Source organism: Coenobita brevimanus, chromosome 87 (genome assembly GCF_032717465.1).
Source record: "Coenobita brevimanus isolate Jiangsu-jjx chromosome 87, ASM3271746v2, whole genome shotgun sequence".
In the NCBI taxonomy this organism is placed as follows: domain Eukaryota; kingdom Metazoa; phylum Arthropoda; class Malacostraca; order Decapoda; family Coenobitidae; genus Coenobita; species Coenobita brevimanus.
In genome coordinates, this window is record NC_137040.1 from 12,415,013 (window position 1) to 12,428,457 (window position 13,445).

General features: G+C 46.2%; 1 protein-coding gene across 1 annotated transcript in view; it reads left to right on the top strand.

The window, feature by feature from the left end:
• Positions 1-13,445, top strand: part of LOC145410978 (inactive tyrosine-protein kinase 7-like) — a 393,412-nt gene that overhangs the window by 318,319 nt on the left and 61,648 nt on the right. The window contains exon 7 of the mRNA XM_080281034.1: positions 5,322-5,455. Coding sequence (XP_080137160.1) covers positions 5,322-5,455 — 134 coding nt within the window. The remainder of the gene's footprint in view (positions 1-5,321; positions 5,456-13,445) is intronic.

Here is a 13,445-nt window from a genome sequence, read left to right on the forward strand (position 1 = left end):
TTGTCTGGTATATTATATGCTGCCGTATGTAAGAGTAATGTGTGTGTGTGTGTGTGTGTGTGTGTGTGTGTGTGTGTGTGTTAATTGCTGTCCTAATAGTGCTTTTACGGGATTAAGTCATGCTCGTTTTGTGTGTGTGTGTGTGTGTGTGTGTGTGTGTGTGTGTGTGTGTGTGTGTGTGTGTGTGTGTGTTAATTGCTGTCCTAATAGTGCTTTTACGGGATTAAGTCATGCGCGTTTTGTGTGTGTGTGTGTGTGTGTGTGTGAATTGTTATCCCACAAGTGCTTTTACGGGATTAAGTCATGCGCGTTTTGTGTGTGTGTGTGTGTGTGTGTGTGTGTGTGTGTGTGTGTGTGTGTGTGTGTGTGTGTGTGTGTGTGTGTGTGTGTGTGTGTGTGTGTGTGTGTGTGTGTGTGTGTGTGTGTGTATTATTTAACTGCTGTCCTAAGAGAGAGAGAGAGAGAGAGAGAGAGAGAATGGGGGAAATATTATAACATTGTCTTTCGAGGTTACAAGAAGTGAAAACGATTGAGATGCGTGTTAACTTTAATCTCGGTCTAAGCTGAATAAAAATGTCTTTGGGTATAATGTATGACAGACAAAAGAAGTCAGATTACAAGAAGAGTTAACTGAGACTGCTTCTAAAACCTTCACTACTAGAAGCCTAAGATAAATATGGCCATCTAGGAACAGAAGGAAATGTGGAAGATGTCGGGAACTGATTTATAGGTACATTTTTCAACCTCCCTTCTACCAAAAATCTTCTCAATGGTGAATAAAATCGTCTGGTCTTAGTAAAAGGGAAATATATAAGATGTCCTGGCAATGCTTTCCCTTCGGTTAAGGAAACACCCTAACACCTTTCCCCAAGTGCTTTATTATTGCTTATTACACCTTTCTGTCCCTCTCCGTGTTACATAAATTCTTTCACTATCGCCATACTCTGCATAGGTAACGTGCAAAAGGATATTAACCACCCATATCCAAAAAATAAATCGCTAAGAAAGAGGTGTTTGGGAGCTTCAATACCCAACGAGAATAAGGTCCCTGGTATACGAAGAATTAAAGGTAATTGTTAACCTCTCATTACGAGCAGCTTCCTTAAAAAAACATAACAAAAAAACAGCAACTACAAAGTATTTAAAGGATCTGATAAGAAAGGGGGGTTTGAGCTGGAAGCAGGGCAGTGAAATGTCGGGGGACAGGGCGACACGGAGGCGATCTGTTTGTGGCCACCCCTTACGGGATTGAGGCGTCCGGTAACAGACAGATGATGCTTGAGGGGAAAATTTACAGCTAGGGAATGCTGAAGAATTTATAAGATGAATGTGAATGACATAGGAAAGGATAATAATTAAATCTTTGTTCCATACTAACTCTCTCTCTCTCTCTCTCTCTCTCTCTCTCTCTCTCTCGCTGTCATTCCTCCCTCCTGTTTCCTCCTTACCTCCCTGTCTCCTTCCCTCTCCTTCTCGATCGCTCCAGCCCTTAAGTAGATTACGAATAATGAGATTGTGGAGTGTGTTAAAGGAAGGAAGGAGAGAGAGAGAGAGAGAGAGAGAGAGAGAGAGAGAGAGAGAGAGAGAGAGAGAGAGAGAGAGAGAGAGAGAAGGGGTAAATGATAAGACAGAGGGAGGAAGAAGAAAGGATGGAGAGAAAGGAAGAGATGGTGGGGAGAAGGAAAATGGTGAAAGGAAGGAGGAATGGGGTATGGAAGATAAATGGAAGAAGTAGGAGAGAAAGAAAGAGAGATTAGGAAGGATCAAAGGAAATGAGAAATATGGGAGAAGAGAGAGAGAGAGAGAGAGAGAGAGAGAGAGAGAGAAAGAGAGAGAGAGAGAGAGAAACAAAGAAAGAAAGAGAGCGAGCTAGGCTGAATGAGAGAGAGGGGCGAGGATAAAGTGAAAGAGGGGAAGGGAGAAAGAAAGAGAGGTAGAGTGGTGAGAAAGTGAAAGAGAGGGAGGTAGAGTGGCGAGATAAAGTGCGTGAGAGAGGGAGAGAGAGAGAGGATCACTTCCAATTAAAAACATGAGCCTAAACGGTCCCTAGTGGGGGAGTGATCGCATTATTCACCGCACCGAGAGAGAGAGAGAGAGAGAGAGAGAGAGGGGGGGGGGAGAGAGACTCGAGCACCCGTTATCAGACACCTTCATTTCATGGTAACCCGTTCGCATTGAGTGTTCCTGAAGCTGAATAGAGAGTGTCTGGCGGACGCACGAATAAAATGAGAGGTTATCGTACTGAAAAGCTTAACATGAAAAGAATAACACCCAACACTACGCAGGCTCCTTTATATTTTCACTTTTGTTTCCGCCAAGCCAATGCATTCACCCTAAACGACCCCCGTAGACTTAATGCAGACTGTTTTTAACCTTTCCAAGTCATGAATAAAAAAAAAAAGAAAAATCTAAGCTTATAAAATCCTCTGAACATTATACAAGTAAGAATGTCACCGTACTGAGGGAATTATTTTATTGATAATCCTAAGTTTCAGTACAGGAACCTTCGATATATTTGAAAAATTTAAGTGAATATCAATAAAGAAAATGGAAGGTAGAAGAAGGACGGGGAAACTGAAGGAAAGAAGGAAGGATGTAGGGAAGGGAGACAGATAAGGTGAAACAGGGATGGACAGGAAGAAAGACGAAAACTGGAGAGGAAGAATGGACGAATAGGACGAAGAAGAATGAGAGAAAGGACGGTGAGAGGGGGAAGAAATCAAGTAAAGCAAGAGAGGGAAGCGGGAGGAGTAAAGCTGAAGGAAGGAAAAAGGAAGGGATGGAGGAAATGAATGGGAGAGAATGAAAGATGAAATGGTGAAAGGAAAAAGGAAGAATGGCAAGATTTTGGAGGATGCAATGGGAATAAACGAGAGAATGGGTAAGAGAAAGGGATGGAAAGAGGAAGGAGAAGGAGTGGCAGGAATTCGAAGGAGAAGAGAAGCAGGCGAGAAAGGCTGATGCAGGAGGGAATAGGGAAGAAATTATAGGAAAGGGAGAGAGAGAGAGAGAGAGAGAGAGAGAGAGAGAGAGAGAGAGAGAGAGAGAGAAACAGACAGACAAACAGACAGATCGAGGACACAGAGGCAGACAGAGACAGAAAGACAGCTGGACAGCCGGACTGATGGACAGACAGAGATGATCAGAAATATAAAGAGAGGATGTGAAAAAAGGGAAAATAAAAGGAAGGAGACTTAGTAAAGGAAAAAATGAAAAGAAAGAGAAAAAATCAAGTTATTATGGAGAAGAAGATATGGATGAGAGAAGTGAGGAGCGAGGGACCAAATAGGAGCGAGTGGAGAAAGCCGGAAGGGAGAAGTGGGAAAAAGGTGATGTAATCTGAATAAAGAAGATTACGTACTGACGAACGGAAAGTTGTAAAGGAATCCCTTGAAGGAGAGAGAGAGAGAGAGAGAGAGAGAGAGAGAGAGAGAGAGAGAGAGAGAGAGAGGGAGAGAGAGAGAGAGAGAGAGAGAGAGAGAGAGAGAGAGAGAGAGAGAGAGAGAGAGAGAGAGAGAGAGAGAGATTAGTGGAGATGAAAGGGGAAGAGGGAAGGAGAGTTTAAGTGAAGAGGGAAGAGGAAATCTAATGAAAGGAGAGAGGCAAAGAGGGTCTGGAGGAGGGAGGGGGAGGGGGTAGGAGAGGCGGTAAGAGGGAGGGAGAAGAGGAGGGAAAGGATGGGGGAGAGCAAGGACACAGGGAGGAGGGAGGGGGAAAAGGAGGGGAAGTGAGAATGGAGGGAGAAGAGGAGGGAAAGGATGGGGGAGAGGAATGACACTGGGAGGAGAGAAGGAGAGGATATAGGGGGAAAAAACGATAAAGGGAGGGAGGGAGGGAAGTGGGACAGTAATAGGAAGTGAAGGAGCAACAGTAGAAAAGACAGTGATGGAGGGGGAGGAAGAGTAGGAGAGAGATGGGAGGGAGACAAAGAAGGAGTGGAAGGGATAAGGGAGAGGGAGGGTGACAAAAGAAGGGGGGGATAGGAAGAGAAAATGATGGGAGGGAGGGAAAGGAGAAAGAGAGTGGGGGAGAAAGCAGGGGAGGAAAACGAGTAGGAACTGAAGATAGAGGAGGAGTAGAGAGTCAAAGGGAGTTTATGGAGGAAGAGGAAGAGGGAAGGAGCGGGGAGGGAGGGGGTACGGCCTGAAGATGAAAAGGAAGGTGGAGGTGGAGGAGGTGAGTTGGAGTATGGAGGTGCGGAGTCGAGAAGAGTGTGTTATTATAAGGACGGAAGATCACAAGGATGTACTTGAATGGGTGAAAAGATGGGAGAGTTTATTTACTAGATAGAGGAAGAGTCTCTACTTTATGGGAGGAGGATACTCGTACACAGATATTGCTGATAACCGTACTGTCTATTCATAGTTCAAGTACTTCCCTACCCCCCTTGGCACCGAAAGGGGATATTGATTTTACCTGAGACTTACTTTCTCCTCTTATTCTTGTTCCCACGCAGTGAATATCCTTCTCCCTTTCCCCCTTCACCTCATCATCATCATCATCATCATCATCATCACCATCATGACCAACAGCCTGAAACAGTTCACTGCTGAGTGCACTCTCCCATCTTTCTCCTCTACGACCTTGGCTGTTGGCCTGTTCTGTCTAGTTCCAGCAAATTTTTAAACTCAATATTTCCATCTCCTTATCCTGCCTCAGCTTCTTACTCCAACTTTGGATTACCAGTCATTTACACTGATTCTCCAAATGTTACATGCTCTACGAAGGGGGAGACCTTCCCATATACATTTCTGCTTTTCATTCTGGTGATTACTGTATTTTCTCTGTTTTCTCTGTATCCTTATCCAGGAAACTCTGTATATCACTTCATATGACACCTAATATACTCCTTTCCATCCTGTCTAAACATTCCTCACTCCACGTAGATGCGGGAAACACGTAGTGATAACGGGGAAAAAATAGTTAATATGATCTGCATTGCAAACTCACTGGTAATACAGTCTACAGTTACTTAACCTCTTCGGTACGACAGTTTATTTGGTATTTTACTCTTTCTGCGTCCTGACGAATGTATGCAGCTTAAAAACGGTTCCTCGTACTGAATGGGCTACAGAATCTGAATTAACGCTTTCAATTGTATTTGACCTTTGTTACCAACAGACGATTTTATTCAGCTGAATAATACAACTCATCCAGGTGTTTAGGGATAAAGCTGTACCTGGATTATAACTGGTAACTGTTAAACATTCTCTCTTAGACACGGTATATCGTATGCTAAGAGAGAGAGAGAGAGAGAGAGAGAGAGAGAGAGAGAGAAACTTTACGTCATGTTAAATTTCCCCCATCCTGCCTTCCCCCAGACGTCAGCTGCTGGCCAACGGTACCCTGGTGGTGGTGTCTGCCAGCGTGGGTGACGAGGGCGTGTACACCTGCCTGGGGCACCACCCTCAGCGACCACACCCCGCCGCATATGCCGCCTCACTCACACTCGCTTGTATGTGTTCAGCAGTATCCAGTTTACCCATTTTCTAGTCTTCATCTTATTCTTAATTCAACTGCTCTTTGCATCCTTTCATCGTTCGTTTCGTCCTTCCCTCGTCTTTTCCATTTCTCCATCATTAGTTCATCTTTTCACTGTTCTGCCCACCTTCCATCGTTCTTTTCATCCTACATTCATCTATTTTTCATCCCTTCATCGTTCGTTCTAACCTTCCATCTTTCTTTCACACCTGCATGAATGTTTGCTCTCTATCCATCCATGATCCTTTGGTTTGCTTAATGTCTTTTTCTTCTTCCTGCTCCTCCCTTATCCCTTCCTTCTTTTTCCTCTTTTCTCTCCTTCCCTTATCCCTTCCTTCTTTTTCCTCTTTTCTCTCCTTCCCTTATCCCTTCCTTCTTTTTCCTCTTTTCTCTCCTTCCCTTTCCTTCTCCTTCCTTCCTCCCTTACTCCCTGGTGTTGGTGTCTGCCTGTGTGAATGACGAGTAAATGTACATCTGCCTAAGACACCATCCTTCACGGCCACACCCTGCTGTCAACTGCTTCCCTGAAGCCAGTTTTTATTTTTATTATTATTATTATTATTAATAGTCCCCTACAGGTACCGGTCAGGGACTCGATGTTTGCGCAGTTCCATCAGTAGGTTAGTGTACGTCAGCCCGCCTGCAATTTCGTGTCCGCTCTGAAACTTCCACATGCATACCCAGATTTTGATATAACTTCACACAATTGTTCCCCATACCATGACGGTAGGTCGCGCGCAACAACCAGCCATTTACTCTCAAGGTCAGTTACATAAGTCTGGTTATCATCCGGTAGAGGACTTTGTATTGCCTGGCAATACTGAATACACTTGTGTGGCGTATATTACACCACGAAGTATTGTACCTCTCATTTCACTTACACACGTGGTTTCCTTCCCTCGTGGCTTTTCCACATCTCACCTACACATGTGGTTTCCTTCCCTCGTGGCTTTTCCCTACCATGTTCTCGGAATTAGCATGGCTACTTGTGCCGCTACCAATAGTATTCAATTTCTCATTCCTTCCTCATCTGTACCAGTGCCGCTTCCAATAATATTCAATTTCTCTTCCCTCCTCACCTGTAGTGGTGCCTAAACCAATCAAATTTGCCTATTGAGGCGACCGAAGCCTACCTCATTAAGGGGCTTAAAACCAAGCGGGCAACCTCGCTCGCTCTTCTTTCCACTCAGAACTTTACCCTGCTACTACCTGCCTTGCTCTGTCTCTCCTGGTAAAATCTGGCCACGTGGTACAACTTTACATATTCGATACACAAAAACACAACAGCCCGACACTCCTGCTTCTCACTAAATTCATTACTCATATTCTTAGTCTGCAACTATTCATTCATGTAATTGATCTACACATGCTGTAATGTAATGGCCTTGTACTATTTTGAAATCATGCAATAACTCCGTATTGTTCCAAGTCAGTAACCACTGACCTGTCTATTTCTTCCCAACACACTGGCGTTTATGTACGGTATCCTAACCATTTGCCTTGGTGTAGCCCCTAGTAAAATATATATCTCCATAACCAAAAACGACACAGTGGTGACCCCCATCTTTATCAAAGCCACATTGGTGACTTCCCAGAGTGTTTAACTAACATGGATACCTTACTACACACCCGACTATCCCTTCCTACATTCACGTACGATATTAACACGTGGTTTACACAAGTTGATGCAGCGTGGCCTGAAGATACCAGTGATGATGACAAATTCAGCGCAGTTGTCTGCACTCTCCCAACTCAAGTAGCTGCCCTTGTTCAGGACGTACTCCTCAAACCACCTACGGGGCACAAATATAAAATCCTGCAGGAGAGTCTGCTGTGGGCCCTGGGCAAATCAAAGCAGGCACTTTTAATGGAGCTAGATGCGATTCGCTCCCAACAGCAGCGCCCCTCGGCCCTCCTTGCCCACATTCAAGCCACTCTTATGGCAGCTGAGGCCTCCCTGTCAGATGACCTCCTCCAGCACCGACTCCTCCAGCTCATGCCACCAGACTTCCAACTCCACCTAGCATCCCTGGGCCCTGGCACATCCCTTGCTGAGTTCATCGAGAGGGCGGACACTCTATACGAAACTCAACAGCACTACGCCAACCACTCAGTAAGTGCACACTCCTCTCTTTCCCCTGTCATAGCCCGAGTGCTACCCCTAGTGAAACAGCGATGTCAGTAAACAGTGTTGCGAACAAAAACGGTTCCATGTCAGAGCTGTGTACCTTATTAGCAAAGATAACAAACAGAATGAACGAGCTGAAAAGTAAAATAAGTGGCTTCACCACTCACACTCCCAGTGTTGCAATTCATCCCCCAGCCCCTCCTTGTTCCAACAGTGTTCCCCCAGTGAATCGTGCTCATAATGCTAATCCCCAAACTGCAAGGGACAATTTCGTGTTGTGTACATATCACAAGCACTTTGGCTTGGAAGCCAGACGATGTGTACCACTCTGCACATGCACGGGAAACACATATGGTGGGAGACAGTCTCAGTAGTGTCTCCCGCCACACACACCAAATGCCCCCTCAGGATCAGAACACCCAAAGCCATGACATGTTCCACTGGCTCCAGGAAACTACTATGGATTAAAGACGCCATCTCCGGCACAAAATACCTTATTAACACTGGAGCCGCATTCAGTATAGTCCCTCCTACCTCTGACCACAAAACGGCTCAGCAACCCGCATTTGACCTGATAGCAGCAAACGGCACCCCCATAGCCACATACGGGACGGAATCCCGTCATGTGGAACTCGCCCAATGAGTGTCATTTACTTGGCTGTTCCTCGTTAATCAACCCATTATTGGCGTCGACTTCCTGGAGGCACGTGACTTGCTCGTGGATACCAAAGGACGGAATCTATATCACAGACCCTCAAACTCGTCCATCAAAGTAACCGGGTGTGCTGGTAATCCTCCACTCATTACTCACCTTCACCAAAAATCCTCATACGATTCCATTCTACCCCAGTTTCCCCTCTTGACCTCTCACTCACCCAACAACGGCCGTACAGACCATGGCGTAGAGCACTGCATCATCACTTCTGGACCCCTCTGTTTCGCTCGTTCCAGATGCCTTCCCCCAGAACGTCGTCAGGCAACGGAAAAAGAGTTTCAGGCGATGCTCGACAAGGACATCATTCGGCCGTCATCAGGCTGCTGGGCATCCCCTCTACACATGGTACCAAAGACACAGGAGGGTGAGTGAAGAGCATGTGGGGACTACAGGGCACTGAATGTGATGACAGTTCCCGATAGATACCCCATTCCCCACATCCAGTTTTTCCACCACCATCTACACGGCCATCGTGTATTTTCCAAGATCGATTTAAGTCAAGGCGTTCCACCAAATTCCTGTGGCGGAGAAGGACATCCGCAAGATGGCAGTAACCACCCCCTTTGGCCTGTTTGAGTACACCAAGATGAATTTCGGCCTCAGAAATGCCGCACAAACGTTTCAGAGATTTATGGAACAGGTTGTCAGGGCGCTAGATTTCGTCATGCTGTACATCAGTGACATCCTTATTGCTTCTGATTCCCATGAGCAGCACAAAACACACCTCCAAATGCTGTTCCAATGCCTGCAGGACTACGGGCTGCATGTGCACCTGGCGAAGTGTATCCTCTGTGCAGACGAATTGGATTTTTTGGGCCACAGGGTATCTGCCATAGGCATTACACTCCTCCCGCAGAAGGTCCACGCCCGGCTACACCTCGCAGGCTCAGGGAGTTCTTGGAGATGGTCAATTAATATCACAGGTTCCTGAGAAATGCTGCAGCCACACTAGCCCCCCTTAGCAATATCCTGAAGGGGACAAAAAAGACATCCTCAAAGCCTCTTCAATTGACCACACAATCAGACCATGCCTTCACCACCCTCAATAACCACATCGCCACTGCACCCTGCCTAGCATACACATCACCAGATGCCCTCATCACACTCACCACAGACGCCTCTGCCGAAGCTGTGGGTGCAGTCCTACAACAACAAATCAATGGTGCAAACGTGCCTGTCACATTCTTCAGCCAGCGCCTTAACCCTGACCAGCGCAAATACAGTGCCTCTGACAGAGAGTTGCTGGCTATTTATGAGGCAGTCAGACATTTCTGGCATTTTCTGGAAGGCAGAGAATTCACCATCCTCACTGACCATAAACCCCTTATTTACGCCATGGCTCAGAAAGGTGAAACTTGGTCTTCTCGGGTGGCAAGACAGCTAGCCTTCATTTCAGAGTTTTCCACTAACATCCAGCCTATCAGTGGGGACCCAAACAACGTTGCGGACGCCCTGTCCCATGGAGTTTCAGCTGTCGGCCCTACACTACCCCCGTTTGACCATGCAGCCTTGGCCTGGGAGCAGGAGGACGATCAGGAACTCCAAGAATTGCTGCAGGCCAAGACCTCACTTTAACTGCAACAGTTTGATGTCACCGGCACACCCCAGAAACTCTGGTGTGACATATCCTGTGGGACATCACAGCCCTATATTCCCCAACATTTCCAAAGGCAAGTCTTTAGTCATTACCACAAGATGGTGGACCCTGGCATTCGCGGCATGCACAGCTTACTTAGCCGGTGAGTGGTATGGCCAGGGATGAGGCGTGACACCACCAACTGGGTCCGAGCATGTGTGGCGTGTCAGTCAGCAAAAGTGCATCACTATACTAAGACACCACTTCAACCGCTGCCCACATCAACTCAACGTTTCCACACGGTCCACACTGACATCCTCTGCCCCCTCCCCGAATCTAGGGGTAAGCGCTATATCTTAACATGCATAGATAGAACGACAAGGTAGGTCAAGGCAATGCCCATGCCGGACACTATGACTGACCGTGTGGCCTATCACTTCCTGACATCCTGGGTCGCTTGTTTTGGCACCCTGCAGGTCGTCATCACAGACCATGGCCCCCGGTTCGACTCTCAGGCCTGGCAGGACCTAATGGGCTTCCTGGGTGCTAAATGCCACAGAACATCCGCACATCATCCTCAGGCAAACAGGATGATTGAGCGCTGCCATCGTCGTCTGAAGAAAGCACCGAGGGCACTTCCCCACCCAGTGAATTGGGTGGCCGTGCTGCCAATCATCCTCCTAAACTTGGGGGTTACAGAGAAGGAGGACATTGGGAATTCCCCGGCGGAGCTAACGCATGAGGAAGACTTGAGGCTGCTGGGGCAGTTCACCCTGCAACCAGGCACGCCGGCCCTGGTTTTCCTCCCAGAGCTCCAGCAGGCAATGCAGGCACTATGACCAGTCCCGCCTCGTTCTCGCCAGCACCAGACAATGTTCATCCTGCACTCCCCAGCAGACACAGAACAGGTCTTCGTGAGGGGGGGTCAATGCACTTCACCACTCCAAACCCCATACGAAGGCCCATACCCTGTGATCACATACTCAGACAAAACAGTCACAATATACAAACAGGGGAAACCATCCACAATCTCTGCAGACAGAGTCAAACTGGCCACACCACAAACTCAGTCACAGACAACATCCCACACATCCCCCAACTTTGCCAGCCCACCAAACAACACACACACAACCAACACCTCAAATCCCAACACCAACACCTACATGCACCACCCACCCACACACACACACACCATTCCCTTTGTCAATTCATACTCTCCGCTACCTGTCATCACCACATACCAACTCAGGCGTCATGCAGTAGAGCAAACCTCTGCTACTGATGCAAACACTCCCTCACCACCACCCACACTACCATCCACAAACCCGACCTCCAGCACTAACCCTACTACCACTAACCCACCCTCTCCATCAACCTCACATGATCCTACTTCTCACCTTACTCCCCAACTCACAACCCCTCAACCCGTCCTTACACCTCATCCATCCTCTCCGTCAACCCCAGCTCATGCCCTTTACCCAGTCCTTAACCCTAACCCACCCTCTCCATCAACCTCAGGCGATCCTACCCCACACTCCCACCAGTCTCCACCCCTCCCCCAGTCAATACCCCTCATCCATCAACACCCGTCATTCCCGTAATCTCTCCACCACTAACCACTACAAACTATATCAATAACTACCACATTTACCTACACACAATCAGGCCGTCTCAGCAAACCACCACAATTTTACACTCCAGCATAATCTGATACCAGAAACCGCAGACACTCCAAGTCATCACGCCTACGTTGCATTTGTATGGTACAGAATGGTTTTTGCATGTGTGCTATCTCATATATATTAGCTCAGTTGAAAAGGCAGGCATAACTCTCTCATTCACTTGCTCATAATAACTAAGCACTAGTCAAATTCTCGTACAGAAAGATACGTCCGGCTACTATTTCTTAGTTTATAACAACTGCTATTTATATTTAATACATTCAAATCACTTTCCAATGTTCGCTTACTTTGAAAATTGTGTGTATATATATATATATATATATATATATATATATATATATATATATATACTTTGTACCTTAATCATATTTTTTGACCTCTCCGAGTTTTTTTTTTTGCCATAAAAGGAGGGGGGGAGGGGGAGTGCTGTGGCGTACATTACACCACAAAGTATCGTACCTTGAGTTTCACTTACACACGTGGTTTCCTTCCCTCGTGGCTTTTCCACATCTCACCTACACATGTGGTTTCCTTCCCTCGTGGCTTTTCCACATCTCACCTACACATGTGGTTTCCTTCCCTCGTGGCTTTTCCCTACCATGTTCTCGGAATTAGCATGGCTACTTGTGCCGCTACCAATAGTATTCAATTTCTCATTCCTTCCTCATCTGTACCAGTGCCGCTTCCAATAATATTCAATTTCTCTTCCCTCCTCACCTGTAGTGGTGCCTAAACCAATCAAATTTACCTATTGAGGCGACCGAAGCCTACCGGTGCTCCACCTACCTCATTAAGGGGCTTAAAACCGAGCGGATGACCTCGCTCACTCTTCTTTCCACTCAGAACTTCACCCTGCTGCTACCTGCCTTGCTCTCTGTCTCTCCTGGTAAAATCTGGCCACGTGGTACAACTTTACATATTCGATACACATAAACACAACAACCCGACACTCCTGCTTCTCACTAAGTTCATTACTCATATTCTTAGTCTGTAACTATTCATTCATGTAATTGATCTACACATTCTGTAATGTAATGGCCTTGTACTATTTTGAAATCATGCATTAACTCCATATTGTACCAAGTCAATAATCACTGCCCTGTCTATTTCTTCCCAACACACTGGTGTTTATGTACGGTATCCTAACCATTTGCCTTGGTGTAGCTCCTAGTAAAATATATATCCCCATAACCAAAAACGACACAATGGTGACCCCAACCTTTAAAACACCACACTTGTTGTTATTATTCTTACCGACAAGGAGAGTATGTTTTCACCCCTGTTGTTTGTTTATCTGTTAGCAGGGCTTCTTAATTACAAAAGGGATTTGGACCAAATTTGGTGGGTAGATAGCCCATGTCCCAGGGAACAATCGCTTAACTTTTGGGACCGATGTTTGTTATTTATTTTTATTTTTTGTCTGTTAGCAGGACTACTCAAAACTAGAAGATAGATTTGGACCAAATTAGTGGGTAGATATCCCAAGTCTCTGGGGACAATCGATTAACTTTGAGACCGATCCGGATCGTAATACAGAATCTGGAGCCGGAAAACACTTTGCGAAACCCTAATCAGTGATGAGAAATCCTAACCCATTATGAGGAGTGGTTTGGAAATTACATTGTCCTTGTCGGAGAGTTGCGCTCCACTAAGTCCCCCTCTACCTGTAGTTGCTATTTTTATTACTATATTATTATTATTATTATTGTTGTTGTTGTTGTTGTTGTTGCCGTTTTGTTGTTTGTTATGAAAATTTTCCCTCCTTTTCTCGGTTTTCCTTCTTTCCTTTATTCTTCTTTTATTGGTCGTTCCATCCTTCCATCTTTTTTTTTTCTTCTGTCTTACTCCTTTCACACTGGCTCG